The sequence below is a fragment of the Cucurbita moschata genome, unplaced genomic scaffold, assembly GCF_002738365.1.
Source record: "Cucurbita moschata cultivar Rifu unplaced genomic scaffold, Cmos_1.0 Cmo_Scf00026, whole genome shotgun sequence".
Classification (NCBI taxonomy): domain Eukaryota; kingdom Viridiplantae; phylum Streptophyta; class Magnoliopsida; order Cucurbitales; family Cucurbitaceae; genus Cucurbita; species Cucurbita moschata.
The window spans coordinates 1,192,292-1,215,941 of NW_019268542.1; the positions used below are offsets into that span (position 1 = coordinate 1,192,292).

At 34.7% G+C, this 23,650-nt stretch overlaps 1 protein-coding gene and 1 long non-coding RNA gene across 3 annotated transcripts in view; both read right to left on the reverse strand.

The window, feature by feature from the left end:
* Positions 1-5,176: 5,176 nt before the first annotated feature.
* LOC111462114 overlaps positions 5,177-23,650 on the reverse strand; it is a 27,331-nt gene continuing 8,857 nt past the window's right edge. Inside the window, exon 3 of the long non-coding RNA XR_002713708.1 lies at positions 5,177-5,210. This is a non-coding gene — a long non-coding RNA (uncharacterized LOC111462114). The remainder of the gene's footprint in view (positions 5,211-23,650) is intronic.
* Positions 20,632-23,650, reverse strand: part of LOC111462113 (disease resistance protein RGA2-like) — a 4,987-nt gene continuing 1,968 nt past the window's right edge. Inside the window, exon 2 of one of the 2 annotated variants that reach the window (XM_023105800.1) lies at positions 20,632-23,593. In XM_023105800.1, the coding sequence (XP_022961568.1) occupies positions 20,974-23,593 (2,620 nt within the window). In that variant the 3' untranslated portion in view covers positions 20,632-20,973. The remainder of the gene's footprint in view (positions 23,594-23,650) is intronic. The other variant, XM_023105799.1, reaches the window with a different exon arrangement.

The following is a 23,650-nucleotide window of genomic DNA, read 5'->3' on the forward strand; positions in this document are numbered from 1 at the left end:
TTTATTATCTAAAGCGCCTCCAAACAAACGGTAAGGTTTGAAAAGTAAGGAAACCAAGTTTCAACACACACTTTATTTTAATTCCTTTAGATTGTTTTAATTTTTGTTTGGGTGTTGAACTTGTAAAAATCCCAATAAATCTTTCAACTTTTTTAAAAAAAAATTATAAGTTTGTTTCCTCGATTCAATTTCAATTACGATATACATTGGTGAAAAAAAAATCATCTTGGAAAATAATAGTAAGTATAAATTTCACCAATCAAATCAAACCATATATTTGGATTATTTTTTTTTTTAAAAAAAAGAATAAGTTTGTTTCTTGGTAGATTTTTTATTTTCTTATTTTCTAAAAAATATTCTCAAGCAATAGATAAGTTTCAACAAATTCAAAAAAAGAATATGAAAAATTCAAAAAGTTTAAAGAATCAATTTAAAAATACCGTTGTCACGATCTGATTTTCAAGATTTGAAAGTTTAGATTTACAATAAAAAAATACTATAAATGTCAAATTCTAATTTTTGGATTCAATTTTAATTACGATATACATGGGTGAAAAAAATCATCTTAAAAATAAGAGAGTTAATTGATTTTAATAGCAAATATAAATTTCACCAATCAAATCAAACTATATATTTGGATTGTTAAAAAAAAAAAAAAAAAAAGAATAAGTTTGTTTCTTGGTAGATTTTTTATTTTCTAATTTTTTAAAAAATATTTTCATACATTAGATAAGTTTCAACTCAGTCAAAAAAAAATGTAAATTTCAAAAAGTTTAAAGAATCAATTAAAAAATACAGTTGTCATGATCGGATTTTCGAGACTTTGAAGCACAGTCAATGACGTTGGACTCATACTAAAAAAATACTATAGAAATGGAATAACCCAAAATTTTGACTGTTATGATATAATATGTGCATGATGTGAATTGTTACGTCTGAAGGCATGGAAACGTTATGATATGACAAATTTGTAACATGAATGATATATTATCTGATTGACATGTAAAATGATGCATTGGCATGAAATACAACCCCAATATACGCTTGGAAGATACCATAAATGGTATGATAGGAAGAAAGGTGTAGTATATAGTAATGTAAAGGGAAAAATGTTAGGACTTCATGTCTTATTATGTGCTCATGCATCGGTGGATACCCCCTCTCCATTTACGATAGTATGGACGTGTACGTACGAGGCAGGGAAACAATTATTATGTTTACCATAATGTTGCCATGTCGGTCGCTGTTCCTAACGGATTTCTGACATCAACACCTACTAAAGAATGCTCGCCAGACAAGAAAAGAGCCCAGGAGGTGATTAAATCGACTGGTGGATCCATACTCGCACGTGTAAGTTGTATGTCGGTAAATTAAGTACACATTCAATTGCCCACTTATGATTGCCGCTGTAGGAAACAGGATGAGTATTTCTTAAAATACTCAACTACTCAAACCACGTGCTACTTCTATTTCAGGTAAAGGCAAGACATCCCTGTACAGCTAACAACGACATCTCAGTTCGAGACCATGACACATCCATAGAGTGTTGGAAATGGCCCACAATCGAAAAATGTCAAAACAAATAAAGGGAGCAAAAAGAATAATTTGAGGGGAGAAATCTTTTAGAAGGAAGCTTAAGCAATTCCGTTTTCAATTCTCTTTGTTGTTGTAAAAAAAAAAAAAAAAAAAAAAAACATATATGTCATGAGTATTTACGGTCAAAAAGCACTAACATGCTTTCTAAACTTTCTCAAATTAATAACCACTAACAATCTTCCTAATTAAATCATAAAACTTGTCCACAATTTGGCTCCATAAGTCAAGTAACTATTCTACCAAGTCTACTAACAATTCTCCTAAAGTTACTTCATAAGTTGATGACTTATTCTACTAGGTAGAGTTTATAAGCTCACAGTCTTTTTTTTGTAAATTTGACTTTGTTTGAGATCCTTCACTCCCATCAATTTCTGCATCTTTGCAAACTTAACCCTTGCTAAATCTTTGGTTAGAATATCTACACGATGCACTCTAGTGCGAGTGCATACGAACTCCACAACAATTTGTCTCTTCTCAACACATTCATGGATGAAGTGGAAGCGAGTATCATTGTGTTTGCTGCATCCGTGAAATTATGGATTCTTCATCAGTGCAATCATAGATTTGTTGTCGACGTAGAGAGTTACCAGCTTTAGTTCACTTATAGTCACTTCATTCAATAAATTTCTCAACTACAATGCGTGGCATGACGCCGCAGTTGCTGACATGAACTCAGCCTCATAGGAAGATAGTGCCACAGTTCATTACTTCTGAGATTGCCAAGAGAATAAATTTTCATTGAGATAAAACGCCTTTCCTGTGGTGCTTTTTCTATCGTCAATGTCTCCAGCTAAATCACTATCGGTAAAATCGACTAGCTCTTCAAGATTGCCCTCTTTGATACTTCAACCATGCCAAAACACAAACCATTAGAGTCTCTCTACAACAATAGGGAACATCTCGCTCCAAATTAGGTTAGAGCTTTGACTAAGGGAGAATAGCAAGGTCATCGGTTGTCAAATTCATATTCCAACTCTTATTGTGAATCTTGGGTATGAGTTGTTATCGATGTGTGCTGAGGATCAACTTTATCTTCATACACTCGTCCTTGAGAGCTCCTTCTCAAAGCCCCATGCTAGGCCAATTTGCTCGCCCTTTACTTTCACTATCTTCCTCAACGCTTCCACCCCACCAAAACTCCACAAGTAGTCTCTTATGCTAATATTTTGTGGTTTTTTCGAGGAAGTAAGGTCCGAATTATGCATTATTTACAAAATGTGAATTCCTCAACATCAGAAACTTCAAATAAAATACAATAATAATATGTGTGCCTTTGTTACTTCAATAAGATGAAATGATGAACATCAACGCTACTTAGTACAACAATCAAAATGTTACCAAGAGAATCATTAGAGGATATAAATAAATAATGAAACTTTAATAAATACAATCGAAACAAAAATAACAAATAAAATTAAATTGAATGGAATTGATTAGAAACGGTGAAAAAGGTAGTAAATATAGTCACAAAATCAATACAATTGTTTAAATACATGGAATAAAATTATAATTTAACTTAGACTAATGTAAATATTAAAAAAAAAGTACAAAGAAAAGAAATAAATGTAAATAAGTGTTTTAAAATACATGAATACGGGCTACATGGGAAACTTTTGCCCATTCAACGCTCCCTTGACCATGTTCAAGCTGGAACACTGAAATACTGTGAATTGTTCAATCTAGTAAGATTTGACTTGACTTCTTTTGATGACAAGCTTTTCAAATTTATGCATTTGACTATCATCAATAGGGGTGTATATTCAACCCGACAACCGGACCAACCCAACCCGAATTATAAGGGTTGGGTTGGGTTGGATTAGCTTTTCGAGTTGGTTTGGGTTCATTTTTCTGAACTCGAACTGACTCGGTTCGGTTTTAGATTCATGGGACTAAACCCTCTGGTTGACCCGAGCCAAATAAAAATATATAAAATATATTAAGAAGTTTGTTTTAATTAAGTGTTTACTAGAGTCATAAAACACTCACAGCCGAGTTTGATGCCAATCAAATACATTAAGGTTGGGCTATTTCAATTATAATATATTTTTTTATTTTTGTAATAGTTGAGTACATTAAGGTTAGGCTATCTCAATTATAATATTTTTTTTAATTTTGTAATAGTTTAGGACTCTTCCATTAATGTTAGACTATTTCAATTATAATATATTTTTTATTTTTGTAATAGTTTAGGACTCTCTCTAATTCCATCAAGGTCAGACTATTTTAATTATAGTAATAGTTTAGGACTCTGTTCTATTAAGATTAGGCTATTTCAATTATAATATATTTTTTATTTTCGTAATAGTTTAGACTCTGTTCAATGCCAAGCAAATACATTAAGGTAGGCTATTTCAATTATAATATATTTTTTTTTGTTTTTGTAATAGTTCAGTACTCTCTAACTCCATCAAGGTCAGACTATTCCAACACGTTTTAATCATTGTTATAACAATCTTCTCTTTTCTCGCTAGAACTCCATTTAAAATATAGATTATAAATATTTTTCTTCTCCCCTAAATTTGCGGCCATGACCTCCTTTTTTTCTTTCTACTCGCTCAAGCAAAAAGTGCTCATTTTACCTTTAGGTGTTTTAAAGGTTTAAGCTCCTCAAATTTACATCCTTCCTCAAACCCAACTATAAACACAATAAAGCATTTGAAATTGAGTCGTTGACTCAATTTCATATGCATTTGCTTAGTTCGATAGAAAAAAAATGACATACAAACTAAAATGTCATAAATAAATAGTAAATAACTACATAGAGCAAAAAGTTATATTTGGTAAAGTTATATATGGTAGATAGTTATATATAGTAGATGGTTATATCGGGTAAAACTATATATAGTAAGCTAAACCATATATATATCCACTCCGCCCTAGCTTTGAAAATGTACTTTATGTACTTTCTATATTCTCCGTATTCTCTCTTATTGTACATACTTGAAAATCCTTTAGCCTATATTCTCCTTGCATTTTCTCTATCCTGTTCTTTGTGTTCATCTAGATCGAGTGTGTGCGTTGTTGTGCGATCCTAACAACTTGTATCAGAGCCAGGTTGAAGTCACCACGATTTGTGAAGATGGAAAGTTCAAAGATTGGAATTGAGAAGTTCGAGGGATCCAATTTCAGTTTTTGAAATATGCAGATTGAAGATTATTTGTACTAGAAATATCTTCACGAACCCCTGTTGGGAGTGATGTCGGATACCATGACCACGAAGCAATGGAAGCTTAAGTGTAACGACCCTAATATTTTACTTATTTAATCTAAAGTCATTACTATACTTTGAAATGCGAAATATACATTTAATGGGCCCTATTCATAAATGCGACTCACTCGCCTTTTATTACCTCAGAGAAAAAAGATTACAAGGGAAAAAGGGAAACATTATTGAAAGAAAGGAAAAGCAACAAAACCCAAAATGAATAGTTTATTCTACCCTAAGGTTTATTATGCAAATACATTTCATCCTATTCTAACCTATACTAATGATGCAACCAAATTCAGCCTAGACTACAAAATGGAAAAAAAAACAACCAACTACCCTATGCATGTGCCACGATCCTGGGGTGTACGATGTCGTCGTCGTTGTCACATGGATGCCTTGCCCTTATCTGCAAAAGTAAAGTAGCACGAGGCTTGAGTATTTCTAGAATACTCAGTAAGTGACCCCCTATCGGGGTTATGCGACAAACACATGCAATGAAATTATGGGACCTATCGTTTCATTTCGTTTCATTTCGTTTTCCCTACAGTGTAATCCTAACAGGTAATTGTGGACGTGTACCATATACTCTACACGCAACCCATACGTGAGAGTATGGGCTCACCAGCTAGTTCGCACACCGCTGGACCACTGTCCCTAGCTGGTGGGCATGCTTTGGGAGCCTACCGGGACCCGTTAAAACTAAAACCGTCACAGCAGCGCTATGCAGAGCATAACGATCGTTGTCCTGCCATTTGGATGTACGCGTCCATACCCTCGTGATGGGATAGGGGTATCCCCCCAAATGCATGAACACACAATATGCATGAGGTCCCACTAGTCCTACAGTCATCATTTAATGAACATAACCCCGTGTCACGTTTTCATGCTTACATGTTGTAACGACCCAAAAAAAAAATTAAATAATTAAAATAATTAAAATAATAATTTTCCCTAAACTAATCTAGGCTAACCCCTCCTCCCTCTCCCAACTATCTCTCTTCAACCAACTCATCAGTCAATATCCCAAATCAGAATACTGAATCCTTGGTGGTTCGTACAAAGAAAAAAAAAATACAAACAACCAGATTTACAAGGAGAGCTGGAGATTTAATTTGGAGAGAGATCTTGTTGTTATTACGGTAAGTCATGTTTCATATCTCTGATCTCTTTTTCATTTATCCAGATCAGATTTCCTTTTCGTTTGTCTAATTATTGAGAATTAGATCTTCTCTCGCCCAGTTATTTAGATTTTTGGTTATGATGTTAGGTCATAGAAAAATAACTAGAACAAATTTTCTTTTCCTTTGTCTAATTATTCAGAATTAGATCCCTGGTTCTCTTGCCGAGATATTTAGATTTTTGGTTATGATGTTTGGTCATAGAAAATAACTAGAACAGATGAAGCAAATATTTGTCAACAGAACAGATAGAAAAATAAATACAAAATAGAGAGTAAAAGAGAAGAATAGGAACAAAAAAAAAATTAACAGGTAAATAAGAAAGGGAAGAGGAAAGAAGAAAGGAAAGATTTGGAATCAAAATTTATCTGTGAATTTTAGATTTTAGCAAAATTAAAGGAAGAAAAAAAAATACATGGAAAGATTTGGAAAGAAGAATTAATTAGAATACAAAAAATATGAGATGACAGTAGAGAGGCCAAAGTACTGTTAACAAAATCAAAAGGAAAGAAAAAATATATATATATATGTATATATATATATATATATAGATAGGAGGCCAAATACAGTAACAAAATCAAAAGGAAAGGGAGAAAAGTAGAAATGTAGGGAAAAGAAAAATAAATAAATAAAGAGCAGGAAGTAAAGAGAAAATACAGAGAAAAAAAAAAAGAAGTAAAAGAAAAAATACAGAGAAGGCACAGGAAAAAAATAGAAAAGACAGGGAAGAACTAAAAGAGAAAATACAGAGAAGGCCAGAATAGAAAATAAAAAAAAATAAGGAGGAAGAGAAAAATAAAAGGGAAGAGTTGGGAGTAAGAATGGATCCGAATTGACCAACAATATGATTAGGTAAGAATCGATTAAAAATTGGTCAAGAATATGTCTTGAACAAAAATTGAGAGAAAAAGCCGAGTAAAGAAAGAATATCAAAAGACGAGAGAGAAGTCAATCGAAATAAAAAATAGAAAATGAAATCTTAATATAAATAGAATATATATATAATATATGTATATCTATTTAGAGGTATATTATAACGTTCCAAGACTTTATCTATGCAAAGTTTTTAATGCTCGCATGAAGTTTAGCACATGAACCATTGTAGGAGTTAGAGAATTTAACATGTAATTGATGCCATGGATTCTTATAGGTTGGCTTGGATACAAAGGGAAAAATCGAACTTTCATTAAAGATAAATTGGTGACAACCGTATAAGCTAATCAGGTAAGTGACCTTACTATAGGATAGGCGAAAAATTGTATGAGTTACGATGTTGTATGAACTATGTCGTACGATGCGATATATGAGTTATGATGATGTATGAGTTATGATGATGTGTGGGTTATGATACCTGATGATGTGCTCAGTATATATATATTTTGATGAATGTCGTACTTGATATGTTTGATGCACTTTGTGGCAATATGATGAGTATGATGATTGCGTGACGTTTACCTTAATATGATGATGTTTTCCATATTGAGCATGCTATATGATGATGAGTGTCATATTGCATCAGGTCGTTAGATCGACATAGGACACAACCCTAAGAGCGTGAAAATGATATTAATATATTAATATAAATATTCACGTGTATGTGTTACCTAGAGTAACAAAGAGATGAGACTAGAGGGTTGTGTCAGAAGAGACATTATGATGGATTTAGAGAGACCTCATGCATATTGTATGTTCATAAGCATAGGGCTACTTCCCCTAGAGATGATGATTGCAGACGTGCACCGTATGATGAGCGCGTATGCGCACAGGTGCGAAAGCACACAGATGAGGGTGTTCATGTGGTGCATGACACTATGGGGTTCCGCTGACCTCCGGACGTCGTTACAGATTAGCTTGACCAGAGGGTCCAGGGGGTGTGCGAGCGCCTGGAGATTCACACTCGCACGTGTGAGTCGTGTGTAGGGAAGTACTACACATCCAATTTGTCCGAGACTGGAGGCCACCCTTAAGATGATTAGAGATAGGTCCCTAAATCATGATTGCATGTGTTTGCATTTGCATGGCCTCCTATAGTGGAGCCACTTACTAAGTATTCTTTGAAATACTCAGGTCGTGTGCCACATCATTTTTCAGGTAAAGGCAAGGCGCACTTGTACGGAGGACGGCGGCATCGCGAGTAGAGACTGTGGCACGTGCATAGGGTAGACTCATTTAAATTTCTAGTCTTAAGTTAGAATAGGTTGTTTTTGCATTTCATTGTTTTAAATTATTTTGTATTTGTTTTTGTTTTCTCTAAATTTCAGTATTTCATATTTAAACACGTAAGACCATGGCTGTGTTTTCCAGAGAAGAAGTTGTTTTAAACGTTTTTTTTTTAAGTTTACGTTATCAATTATGTTCATGTAAGAGTTATATTTCCGCATTATAGATGAGCATGAAACGTTAGTAGCGACTCTGAGTATGTGGAAATTTAGGGTCGTTACACATGTCATTCTCATTCTCATTTCGTTACATATATACATATTCCTAGCGGGGTTATGTATCATGCAATTTACCGTATTTCATGTCATAAAATTCATTCAGTTACATTACAATACTCATACAACAAGCCATAATCGTACAAGGGCCACACATCGTCACATGCATTCATATCACATCATCTAAGCAGCATAAATAACATACATTCACGTTCACATGATTTCGTACTTAAGCACATTAAGCTAGCATACAATTTAATGACACGTGCATAACCACGGGCACGTGCCAACATACAGCAATTAACGCGTAACCTACAATGGGTGAGACACTTACGTGGTAGGCCTTAGTCGAAGTACTCCCTAGAATATAACGTAAGCTCCTAGCTCCTCGTGGACGTTGTACACTTCCGTTGGTGGTTGGTTCCTTAAACAAGGCCGAAACCAGGTCCAGGAGGGTCGGAACAGTGTCAAACGGGCTGGAAACAGGTTTCCCGAGCCGAATAAGCTGCCGGAGCCTAGGAGCTGCCGTTGAGCCGATTAAGCCACCTAAGCCGAGAGGAGCCGTGCTGCAGACGTGCCACGTGGCACAATCAGAGAGCGACGCGTGTGGAGGCGTCTCGGGTCGAGGCGCGGGTTAATGGGTCGCTCGCGGGTCTCGGGCCGAACGCGGGTGACGGGCCGCGCGGTGATGGGCCGGCCCGCGGGTGAAGGCCGGGTGTTTGGGCCGCGGGTAACGTGGGTTCTAGGCCGACCGAAGGGACGGGGTTCAGTTCGGGTCGCCGGATCTGGATCTCGAGTCGGACTTCGTCCTCTTCGCCAGACTGCCTGCACGATTTTCCGGTGCTCTCTCTCTCTCTCCTCGACAACGTCATCCCGACGTCCTTTTTCTCTCTTTTTTTCCTCCGTTCCCGAGATTATCCTTCACCTAACCCCGTTTTTGGTACAGATTTTGTTGGTAAGGGCCTCACACTCCCGGATTTGGAGAAGCTCGAAAGTCTGTCGTTCCGTCTTCCTTGCCGACGGTGTTCAGCGTATGGGATTCGTCTGAAACCTACTCCTGATGTGTGTAAAGGGTTTTGGGATTACTTTTGTGGTGTAAAATGGGGGTTCTTGACGTCAATTCATACGGTTCGGCTTCGCCAGAGTTCCATCGGTTTTCTGTTCTCTCTTCTTTTTCCTCACCGTTTTCATTTCTTTGCAGGTTCTTTCAGGGTGGCTGAAGGTCGGGGACGCGATTTGTGGCATCCCAGCCCTCGGCCGCACTTTGTGGGTCTCGTGTGCGAGCGAAAACTCCGGTGTTCCACTTGACACAATCGCCTACGGCCAAACGATGTATGATCGAGCCTCTAGCCTCAATTTTAAAAGAAGGTTTTAGAAAACGAGGAGAGAGAGAGATTTTAGAAAGAGACGTTATATAAGCAAGCAAGACAGTGATAACAACGGCTTAGCATATATAACCTTGGGTAGGGAGAAGGTGTTCGCCGAAGTTTTCGGCTCTGCCGACGACCCTCATTTTTTTTTTCCAGTTCCGTTACATTAAGGATCGAAAAGCCTTAGGGCTGATCCAGTTGACGCTATCCAAAAACGTAGCATTTAACATCATCAAGGAGAAGACAACGTCAGATCTGATGAAGGCGCTGTCGAATATGTACGAAAAACCACCGGCTATGAACAAGGTGTATTTGATGCGGAGACTGTTCAATCTACAGATGTCTGAAGATGGATCTGTTGGGATCATATAAATGAATTCAATATGATCGTAAGTCAACTGAGTTCGGTGGAAATTAATTTCGAGGATGAAATTAAAGCATTGATTTTGATGTCATCTTTACTCGAGTCATGGGATATTATTGTTGTCGTAATCAACAGTTTCCAAGGATCTGATAAACTGAAGGTTGATGAAATTCGAGATGTAGTTCTCAACAAAAGTATTTGCAAACGAGAAATTGGAAATTTATTTGGTAGTGCTCTCAATCTTGACCAACGGGGAAGAAGTAAACTGAAGGGCCCAAACAAAGGGCGATCAAAATCAAAGAACCGAAAAAAAAATTTCAAATAGACCAAACGTAACATGTTGAAATTGTGGAGGAAAAGGTCACTTTCGGACAGATTATACAAGACCAAAGAGGAAGCAAAATCTCAAATCTGGAGATGATGATGATTCTATAAATTCAGCAGAAGACATTGGGGATGCTCTAATCCTCCGCGTGGACAGTTCGATTGAATCCTGGATTTTGGATTCAGGTGCATCTTTTCATTCGTCTCCAAATAAAGAGTTGTTCCGAAATTTCAAGTCTGGAAATTTCGAGAAGGTGTATCTTGCCAACAACAAAGATTTGGAGATTAAAGAAAAAGGGGATGTTTGCATAAAAACTCTGGTAGAAAATCAGTGGACATTAAAGATGTCAGATATATTCCTGGTCTCAAGAAGAACCTGATCTTTATTGGTCAATTGGACAGCACAGGTTATGCAACAGAGTTAAGGAAGAGTTCGTGGAAGATTATGAAGGGTGCTACGGTAGTAGCATGTGGCTCAAAATCTGGAACCTTAACACCACTGCATGGTGTATGAACATAGCTGTTGTTGCTAAGAGTGCTTTAAATTCAAGTCTATGGCACAACAGACTTGGACATATGAGCGTGAAATGAATGAAGACGCTGGTTGCGAAAGGAGTTTTAGAAGGTTTGAAATCTGTTGATGTGGGTCGTTGTGAGAACTACGTTATGAGCAAGCAGAAACGAGTTAGCTTCACAAGGACTGCTAGAGAATTGAAGAAAGTGCGATTGAAAATGGTCCATACAAATGTGGATCAAGTTTCCAAGACCACGAAGCAAGTGGGAGTTGAGCTTGAGTTGCAGGGAAACTCACCTAGTGATGTTGTAGTAGATACTCATGAAACTCCTGACGCTATTGCTGAGGAACCAGATTTGGAGCAAGGTTCCAAGACCACAAAGTAAGTGGGAGTTGAGCTTAAGTTGCAGGGAAACTCACCTAGTGATGTTATAACAGATACTCATGAAACTCCGGACACTACTGCTGAGGAACCAGATTTGAAGCAAGGTTCCAAGACCACGAAGCAAATGGGAGTTGAGCTTGAGTTGCAGGGAAACTCACCTAGTGATGTTATAGCAGATACTCATGAAACTCTTAACACTACTGCTGAGGAACCAGATGTGAAGCAAGGTTGCAAGACAACGAAGCAAGTGGGAGTTGAGGTTGAGTTGCGGAGAAAATCACCTAGTGATCTTATAGCAGATACTCAACAAACTCTTGAGGTTGTTGTAGAGGACCCAGCAGTAGAGCAGGTGACACCTGAACTGGTGTTGAGAAGATCATCCAGTACTATCAGAGTACCAGATATGTATGTACCTTCATTACACTATATGTTACTGATGAAAGGGAACTAGAGCCCTTTGATGGGGCTCTACAGTTGGAGGATACAACCAAGTTGGAGCAAGCCATGGATGATGGGACGTCTAGGCTTTCAAAAAAGCGTTGTACTGAGGTTGAGTACGTGGCAATAGCTAAAGCTGGAAAGAAGACGATATGGATGACTAACTATCTGAAAGAATTGGGCAAGAAGTAGCACGAAGAGATTCTTTATAGAGATAGTAAGAGTATCGTACAGTTGGTGAAGGAACCCGATCTATCATTTAAAGAGAAAACACAGAAGACGATACCATTTCACATGCAGGTTAGTAAAAGATGGTGATGTGTTTGGAGAAGATAGAGGGTGCAAAGAATCCAACAAACATGTTTAAAAAAATGTGTTGATGTTGGAATATTGAGGTTGTGCAAAGCCTCAATTGGTATGATGCCATGAAGATGCTCATCGTCATTTGAGAATGAAATTCTTGGTTGACTAGATCAGTCTAGAGGTGGGAGAATTATTAGGTTATGGAGCCTTTTGCTTATTTATAGCTTAGTGAACGGTTATACATAGTAAAACTATATTTGGTAAATGATATATAAAGTAAAAAGTTATGCTACTAGTTATATATAGAGTAGATTGTTATATTTGGTAAAGTTATATATAGTAAGCTAAACCATATATATATCCCCTCTAGAGCTTTTAAAGGTGTACTCTCTATATTCTCTGTATTCTCTTTTACGTACATCCTTGAAAATCCTTTAGCCTATATTCTCTTTACATTTTCTCTATCCTGTTATTTGTGTTTATCTAGATCGAGTGTGTGCGTTGTTGTGCAATCCTAACAAAAATCCCAATTAAATTATAAATGCCTTAAATTGGCTAACTTTCTCAACTGTGTGAGAAGCTCTATAGTATTCTCTCGAAGCTTTAAGGTTTACATATTAAGGTAAAACAATAGATTTTGGGAACACATCTATTGAAGTCTCTGAAATGTCTAGATACCTCAAATGTTTCAATTTAAGGATTGAATTTGACAATTTACTTATGAATTCAAAAATTAAAACGTGCAAGTAGATGAAGTTGGTGATCTTATTGCGAATGTCAAAGACTACATGTAACGACCCAAAATTTTCTACTTAATTTAAGGTCGCTACTGTATACATACCATAAACATTGAATGCGGAGGACTTCATTTAAATTCCATAAAACATAACCTTTAACATAAAACACAGCCATGGACTTACGTGTTTCGAAAACATCTTTAAAACGACACAACAAAAGACTCGAAATAAAATAAATAAGCGTTTAAGTTTAAAACATCCTATTCTATCCTAAGTCTAAGAAATAAATGCCACTATCCTATGTATGTGCCATGATCTCGAGTTGCGATGCCGTCGTCAGCCGTACAGGAATGCCTTGCCTTAACCTGAAAAATGTAGTAGCACATGGCTTGAGTATTTAAAGAAATACTCAGTAAGTGACCCCACTATTGGGGTTAAATGCAACAATCACATGCAATGAAATGATGGGACCTATCTTTCGTTTTGTTTCGTTTCGTTTCGTTTCATTTCATTTCGTTTCGTTTCGTTTTCCCTACGGTGTAATCCTAACAGGTAATCGTGGACGTGTACCATATACTCTACACGCAGCCCATACATGCGAGTATGGGCTCACCAGCTAGTTCGCACACCGCTGGGCCACTGTCCCTAGCCGGTGGGCATGCTCTGGCGGCCCACCGGGACCCGTTAAAACTAAAACCGTCACCGCAGCACTATGCAGGGCATAACGATCGTTGTCCTGTCATTTAGATGTACGAGTCCGTACCCTCGTGATGGGATAGGGGTATCCCCCCAAATGCATGATCACACAATATGCATGAGGTCCCACTAGTCCTACAGTCATCATTTAATGAACATAACCCCGTGTCACGTTTTCATGCTTACATGTCATTCTCATTCTCATTTCGTTACATCATACATATTCCTAGCGGGGTTATGTATCATGCAATTTAACGTATTTCATGTCATACAATTCATTCAGTTACATTTCAATACTCATACAACAAGCCATGATCGTACAAGGGTCACACATCGTCACATGCATTCATATCACATCAACTAAGCAGCATAAATAACATACATTCACGTTCACATGATTTCGTACGTAAGCACAACAATCTAGCATACAATGTATCATATCATAACCATGCCGATAGTAAGGTCACTTACCTGGCTAACTTAAGTCGTTGTCACGTATATATCCTTACTGAAAGTTCGATTCCGCCCTTTGAAATCCAAGTCAACCTATGTGACCCCATAACATCAGTTTCAAGTTTGAACTCTATACAATTATTTCTCTAATTTACCTTGTTAAAATTCTGATATTTACTGTTAGAAAGAATTTAATGGAGTTTCATGCCCTCTGATATCTCTGGTTATATTTTTAAATTCTGTTTAACAAATCTTCCCTCAATCTTCCCTCCTCCTTTATGTTAATTATTTTCATTCCCATTCTGTAAATAGATTCTCCGTTTTGTAAACATCTGTAAATAAGATATTACTCTAATTCTATATTTATTTTCATTCAGTAAACCGATATTATTGGTCAATTTTAATTTGGCTACTAAGATAACAGATTTATGGATCTGCTGGTAAAATTTTATTGATTCTAACCTTTTTTTTCCTCTAACTTCCGATCCGATGCTAACAAAAATCTAATTAATTGAACATGGGATCTGATTATTACAGACGGTAAGATAGGAAAAAGATTTGATCCTAAATTAATTTCTTATAACCATAAGGAAATCTGAGATAGAATTTTACGTAATAACTTCTCTAAATCTACAATGTTCAAAGCCATTTTACTTCTCAAATCTGTTTTTTGTTTCTTTCTTTTCTTTTTTTTTTTTTTTTTTCAGATTTTCTGTTTCTTTCTTTTTTTTGCAGGGTAGATGGTAGATGAGAGATAATTGTGGGAAAGGATGAGAGGTTAGTGGAGAGAGGTGGGGAAAGGTTTATTTTTTTTTTATTTTTTTATTTTTTTAATTAATTAATTACTTTATTTTTTTTTATTATTATAATTTTAATTATTTTATAATTATTTTTATTGGTTTATTTCTTTTTGGGCTGTTACACTACATTTGTAGTACAATAGAGTGTTCTTATTTTTTGGCTAATCCTGAGATATTTATCTGAACTCAAATTTTAATTATTCGAAATAGTGCATGTGGCTTTATGTATAAGAGCATGCATCTTACAAATATAATTTTGCCTATCGCATGTTTGATAACATCTTGAAACAATGAGCGAGACAACAAAATATCAAAGTATGTCACTCCAATATCCTCCATCATTACATTGTGTCTGTTGGATAGTTCAATAAACCTTGTGCTATCCACGTCTGAATAAGTTCTTTCTTATAGAAGACAACGTCTGGTGGGAAATTTGAACGGTCGACAAAATATTGTTTCAATGAGGAAGATGGTAGACGATCTATACTTAATTTGATTGTGGATAAAATATGATTTTCATCTTGTGATGCAATTCTCATTAGATCTTTCAAAGTCGATAGCAGTCCCTCATAATTCTTGAATGATTTTACCATTCCTCCAGACACTTTCACAACCAAGAGTATGGCACAAATTTTTTAACAATTTCTTCTCGAATTACATCAAGAATTATTAGTAATTCACTTCTAAATGCACATTTTTCAAATAGATACCAACAATGATTATCTGGTAAGTGCCTCAAATGATATTTGTAATTTTTTTTTCATAATTTCTGCGACTTTATCACTCTCGATAGTCACAACTATAACACTTCCAACATCACTCCCGGTAGTCATAACTTATTCCAGACATTTGTATAATTGTCTTAAAAATCTAATCTTATGACAAGCTGACTAAAAGCGAAGATCGGATTATAAGTAGATTAATTGTAAAAATACTAAATTTAACTTTTTGTTCGTGAAAACTTAAATTAGCTAAACTCTTTGAACATTTGAATGGGCATTAAGCATAACCAAAGATGATTGTAACATCATGATATGGATGATTGTAACATCATGATATGGATGATATCACTCTAGACATCTTTTGAAGACATCAAGGCAAAAGTAGAAAAGGACAACCAAGCGAAGTGGACAAGGAATCTCTAAGTAGGGTGGAATTGAATCAGAGGTGTAATAGCTCAAAAATAAATAAATAAATAAATAAAGAGATAAACAAATAAAAATAATTATAAAAAAAAGAGTACGTTAACAAAAATAATAAATAAATAAACAAAAAAAACAAGAAACCACCTTCCCCACCTCTCTCCACTAACCTCTTATCCCTTCCCCTAATTATCTCTCCTCACCCATCTTTACCCCCAAAAAGTCACACTTACTTCAAAAATAAACCTAAAAAAACAACAATTGTCAAATTTACTTTAAGACAAAATGAGGATGGTCTTTACCCAGTTAAGATTCACCAATAGAAGGAGATTTACCTCGAGAGAGATGTGATCAGTAAAGTATATATTAAATCTTCATTTCCTTTTATCCTATTTATTTTTTTTAGAAATCACGGCTCATTATATCTTCATTAAATCATTTTAATGGTTTAGGTTTGAGTTAGAAACTAAATGTCAATCGTTTATACCCATTCTAGTAAATCATGTCAAATTAGTAATATGAGATTAAATTTATATTAGTAGCCAAATGAATATATTAAAAATAAAATGGCAAATAAAATTTGTAAACAAAAGAAAACATGGAGATAAAAGAAAGATTTGGAACAGGGATCCACTAGAAATTTAGAATATATGTCAACATAATTAAAAGACAATAGAGTAAATACATATAAAAAATATAAAAAAAGATTTTAGAATTAAAACTTAAACTTAATATAGAGAGAACACTAAATACAAAGGGCATGAAAGCAGAGAATAACTTGAAATAACTACAATAACCATAGAAAATAAAATTTTTAATAAAAATATAATTATAGATATATAACATTTCAAGACTTTTAACAATGGACCAATGTAAATTAGATAAATAATTTTATAGAGTTCAAACTTGAAACTGATGTCATGGGCTCACATAGGTTGACTTGGATTTCAAGGGACAGAATCGAAATTTCATTAAGGATATATTCGTGACAACAACATAAGCTAACCAGGTAAGTGGCTTTACTATCGGCATGGTTATATTAGATGTTGACACGTGCCCCGTAGTTCCCACGTGTTATATATATTGATATATGTGAATTGTCTATGAATCGATGTGTTTCTTATATGTTATGTATATGTTATAATATGTGAATTGTATGATAATAATTACGGTACGATGTGTTCAATGATGTGTTTGAGATAGGATATGAGAAGGATGCACAAAATGAAATGTAATGGTAGGAGTAAGATATGTTCATGAAACGTTAAGGTTAGGTTACATACCGGAGTGCTATGGATAGGAAAGATTGATGAAAGAATACGATTAGGTTATGGGTAGAAAGGGATAGGTTTGTGATAGATTGATAGAACGATAGCGTTAGGATACGTTCCTGTGATGATATGACAAAGGTACGTAACGATATGACTGTGATAGGTATAAGAACGTTAAGGCTATGATAAGTTAGGAAACGATATGACCACAAAATGTTTACGATATGACATGTTTATGATACGATATATTGTGATGTGATATGTTATGTTATGTTTTGATTGTTTTGTGTGATCTTTGAGGTAATTATTGTATGAATCGCACGTTATGAAATGACATGTTAAAAGCATGGAGCGTTATGTTATGTTTTCTAAATTGTATGTATACAGCATGTTATGAATGACATGATATCACGATAAATGACATGGTATCACGGTAAATGAAATGAAATATAACCTTGTTAGAATTATGCATGAGAACTGAAAAATGAGAAAAGATATGATATGAATGTAAAACGATAGCGGAATATGTCGAAGATGGGAAAATATTGGGACCTCATGCATTATGTTGCTCAATGCATTGGGGGATACCCCTATTTCATCACGATGGGCAGGGTACGATCATTATGTTTTACATAATGCTGCCGGCAGGGGTACGATCATTATGTTTTACATAATGCTGCGAACAGGGGCCGATCATTTTGTTTTACCTAATGTTGCCGTGGCGGTTACTAGTTCTAACGGGTGTCTGGTCTAAGGAGCTCCTAGAGTATGCTCACCTGACAAGGAAAGTAGCCCAGCGGTACGCAAACTGACTGGTGAGTCCGTACTCGCACATATGGACTGTGTGTAAAGTATATGGTACACATCCAAGTTACACGTTAAGACAGTACCGTAGGAAAATAGATTGAAATGATAGGTCTCGTCATTGCATTCGCATGTTCTTGCATTTAACCCGCAATAGTGGGGTCACTTACTGAGTATTTCTTTAAATACTCAAGCCATGTGCTACTATATTTTTTAGGTTAAAGCAAGACATTCCCGCTGACGATAACATCGCAATTCGAGACCATGGCACATGCATAGTGTAGTGGTATTTATTTTCTAAGACTAGGCTAGAATAAGATGTTTTTAATTTAAATGTTTATTTATTTTATTTAGCCTTTTGTTGTGTAGTTTTAAAGGTGTTTTCGAAACACATAAGTCTATGGCTGTGTTTTAAGACAAAGGTTACGTTTTATGAAATTTAAATGAAGTCTTTTCGTATTCACTGTTCATTATATGTATTCAATAACGACCTTAAATTAAGTAAGAAATTTTGGATTGTTACAATATATGGCATTATATTGTTTCGTGTAGACCCTAAATCATTGGTTTAGAGGAAAATTCAAAAAGAAAATCCTTATAAAATTATCTATCAAGGCCTCCATTATTTTTCGAAATTCGTGATTGATATTGAAGATGACTCACCGTGTCCTGTGTTCCCAAACCTTTATCACCTTTCCCCTTTAGGTTGTGCCTTGCATCATTAGATCATTTCATTCTTTGTTTCCTTTCAAAGCTCTTGTCTAATACCTTGCTTAATACATGGTTTACAAATGTGGGAGAGATCTTTTTGGAGTAAAGAAATCTCTTAAATTTAGCTATTTCAGTTCTTTAAGTTGGCTTAGTAAAATAAACATACATTTCATTAGTATTTATAACTGAAAAAACACTAACTAGCTTCTCAACTTTCTCTTCAAGTTAAGAACCACTAACAATTTCCTAATTAAATTACAAAATTTGGTCTAAAGTTTGGCAACTACTACCGATTCTCATATACTTGCTCCATAAGTTAGTAGCTTCGCGGGAGGATCAGGGGTTCCTGATCAGTTTTCACTGCTCCTAACCGTTTCGCATGGAAAAAGTGTCCCACGTCGTACAACCCATTAGCTACATGAAAAATGGTTGGGTAGCACACCCCAACAAGGGGGACTATCATGGGCGATGAGAGCCTATGAGTATTTCTTATTGGGTATATTTATACATTTACTCTCTATTTTTTTTAAGGTATTCCCAGGCTGCTGGTTGAGGTGGAGAAGCGTCCAAGAGCTACACCGTCACAAAAGGGGTCGTTATGAAGTGTCAGTCCATTTCTGGAGTTGAGTGTTTTTTATCTCATTTTATAATTGTATCTCAAACCCTTTTTTTTGCGTTTGTAATAAATTTGAACAACACCCTCTTGTAATCATATTTTTGTTTTGTATTTTATTTTTCGAATTTTCTTATGTTATTTTATTTTATTTTTACTTTTATTTATTTCATTTTCATCTTTTCTTAATCTGGATCAAAATTTGGAAGTCTCGAAATTTGAGTATGACTCTCTCTATAAACTAAATTTTAAGTGACTTATTAGTTGAATCAAGAACAACTTTCTAACCTAGTTGTTAAATTTTAAGTGACATACTAATTAGTTTCGAACAAATTTTCAACCTAATTGAAATGAAATATTAACTTTATCACTCATATATTGATTAAAGTTAGGTTTTTCTTATTTTATTTTTATTAAAGTACCATAGGATAGAAATTTAACACCAACTTAAAAATAATTATTATTTACTGTCACATCTCATTTCCTCAATTCAATTTCAATTACCATATACATTGGTGGAAAAAAAATTGGCAAAATGATTGAAAAATTAGAGTTTAGTTTTTTTTTTTAAAAAAATTATCCATGACGTCACTACTAATTTTTAAAATATCTACTTATCTAAATCTTTTTAATATATTCTAAATTGCATAATACTCTAAAAAAAAAAATCAACAAACCAATCGATTAATTAATAAAAACGTGTGGACACAGCTAGAGTGACAACATCTATGTTCATAGATTACAAGTTTGAATCTTCTTCTTCGGGTTGGTAACATATTATCCTAATTAATACCCTAAATTCAAAAAACTACAATAATGTTTAGACTCGAACACTGAAACGGTGTCAAATGGAACTAAATAAAACGTCAAACAAAACTAGAAGTGACTGTACCAATAAGAAATAATAACCAAGTCGGGAAAAATAGGTTAAACGAACTTTAATTTGATAAACCATTTAATTTTTTAGATATTTGAATTCTTACCTAAATTTAAAAAATAAAAACAAAAAACAAATCTTTTTTAATTAATTTTTAAATTTTAACTTATATCTTGAAAGTATCTATAAAAATATATACAGAAAAAAAAAATCATAAGTAAAAATAATGTTTATAAATTTAATTGAAAAAACTAAATATTTCATAATTACGTCAATTTTTTTAAGAAATTTCATTGAAGTAAATGTTTAAAAGTAAAATAGAATAATAATTTGAATAAAAATAAAATAAAATAATTTGAATAAAGATAAAATGATGAACTAAAATGTTACAAATAAAATAGATGGTCTCCAAGAAAGCGTAGTAATTAATGTAGTAACAGAATTAGTACAATTGTTAAAAGTACTGAGAATTCCATTATAATTTTACTTAGGCTAATGAAAACATTATAAAAAAGGAAGTATAAAGAAAAGAAACAAATATAAAATAGTTATTCTAGGATACACGAACGTTGGGTACATGTGAAACTTTTTCCCGTTCAACACTACCTTTACCAACTTCAAGCTGGGAACATTCATATACATCTAAACGATTCAATCTAGTTAGATTTGACATGGCTTCTTTCGAGGGCAAGTTTTTCAAATTTCTGCACCGACATAATTCTAATGTCTCCAAAGATGTAACGTTTCCCAACCATTATGGCAAAGATTCAATGCCATTAAAACTCTCAATACGCAACAATCTTAAAGAAGTGAGAAGCTCAAGCTGTCGAGGAAGTTGTGTCAAACTATTAGTTCCTTTTTCATGCAACTGAAGAACTTCAAGTGAATTGAAAGGTATGAATCGACTCCAATCATGACCCTTCATTGGCCCTTTAACTGTCAATGCTTTCAAGTTATGAATACCATGGAGCCCCTCTGGCAAATTATGAAAGTTTTCGATTTTTAATGTAGTCAAGTTTTGCATATTTTGCATACTTGGAAATGAAATATCATCACAAAAGTCGCATATCCACAAATGTTTGAGTGAGCTACAACATACTAACCAGTTTGGTAGCTTTACCAAACTTGTACAATCATAAATGGTTAGAGATTGAAGCTTTAGAGGACTTCGAAAATTTGAAAATAACCTTGCATTCACAGTGTCAGCTTCCAACCTCTGGCTATGAGTTGTAAAAATGTTTGGAATATTCGTTAGTTTGAGACAAGAACCAATGGTTAAGCTTTCGAGATGAGGAAAAGTTGTACAATTCGTCACAGTAGCAACATCATTCCATTGCTCTAAACTGTCCATTCTCCAAATTTCAAATGTCTTCAATTTAGGAAATAAAGTTTTATTGTCGCAATAATTCCCATAAAACTCGTCTCCAATACTTTTTACACCACTTAGATCAGAAATTTCAAGAACCTCCAGTTTGGACAACTGTCCCAGCATTGGTAAAGTTCTACATCTTATGCAAGACCGTAACTCAAGTTTAATTAAGTTTTCAACAAAAATACCACTAGGCATAAGTTCACTTCCAAAGTTATCAATACGCAATGCTTGAAGGTTAATGTGTGGTTGAAGCCCTTCCAACACATTCAAATCATTATCACCACAGTCTTCTCTGCTAAAACTCCATTCAAATGATAGATCAGAAATATTTTCCTTCTCAGCTAAATTTGCAGCCATAGCCTCCTTTTTACTTTTGACTTGCTCGAGTTTTAGAAGGTTTAATTGACCTTTAAGATTTTTTAAAGGTCCAAGCTCCTCAATCTTATATCCTTCATCTGACCCAACTACAAAAACAGAAAGCGTTTGAAGTTGAGTCATTCGACTTAAATATTTAGGCATTTTAGTTGGTGAATAACCCTCCCCCATTTCTAAATGCCTTAAATTGACCAACTTTCTCAACTTTGTAGGTAAGTTCAACTCTCTGAGCTTCAAAGTCTGCAAATGGTAAAGCAAAACAATAGATTTTGGAAGCTTGCTTATTCCAGATTTTGAAATGTCAAGATACCTCAAATGTTTCAATTTACCGATTGTATCAAGCAATTCAGTTACGAACTTACCACTAATAATTAAAACCCGCAAGTAAATGAAGTTAGTGATCTTAACTTGATTACCAAATGGTACATTTTCACAACAATAAACTGTTCTTCTTCTTCGACGGATCAAAAGAACTTCATCATCATGAGATTTTCCATCTGTTACAAGGTCCTCTCTCAAATGTTGATCATTTGAAATAGCACATGCGACCTCATATATAAGATCATGCATCTTACAATATTCAACTTTTCCTCTCTCATCCTTGAGAACATCTTGAAACAAAGAGCGAGACAACAAAATATCGAAATATCTCGCTCCAATATCCTCCATCGTTACATTGCTTCCATTGGGTAGTTGAATAAACCCTTGTGCTACCCACATTTGAACAAGTTCTTCTTTAAAGAAGATGAAGTCTTGTGGAAAATTTGAACAGTAGGCAAAACATTGTTTCAATGAGGAAGATGGTAAACGGTCTACACTTAATTTGATTGTAAATAAAATAAGATCATCCTTTGGTAATTCAATTCTCACTAGATTTTCCAAACTCGATTGCAATTCCTCATCATTCTTGCATGATTTCACCATTCCTCCCAACACTTTCACAACCAATGGTATGCCACCAAATTTTTTAACAAGTTGTCCTCGAATGACATCAGGAATTACTCGTAATTTACCTTCAAATGCACATTTTTCAAATAAAGACCAACAATGATCATCTAGTAACCGCCTCAAATGATGTCTGTATTTTGTCTCCATAATTTCTGCAACTTTATCACTTCTAGTAGTCACAACGATAGCGCTTCCTATATTTTTATTGATCTTTAGCAAACAAGCTCTCAACTCATTCCAGAGAATGGGTTCCTCGTTCCAAACATCATCAAGCACAAGAAAATACTTTTTGTCACTCAGTAGATCTTGGAGCTTCCGAAGAATGACTTCCTTTACATCTGAGCCACCAAATGTAGGATTCAAGGATCCCACGATTGCTCTTAAAATTTTGTTGATTTTAAAAGGATCAGACACGCATACCCATATAAAAGTATCGAAATTCTTCCTTATCACTTCATGATGAAAAATCTCCTTCACCAGAGTTGTTTTTCCTAACCCACCCGTACCAACAATGGGTAAAACAACTAAAGTTTCTTGGTTATTGAGGGCAAGTAGGTTATCCACTATGTTTGATACTTCAGTTTCCCTTCCAATAACTCCAATTTCATCGGGAAATGAGTCCGTCTCTCGAGTTTGGTTAAGATCAATTTCAGCTTCATAACATATTGTAGCAACACATCTGGATGGACTTTTTGTAGAATTAAACTCAGCCAAACTTTTAGCTATAGTTGTGATT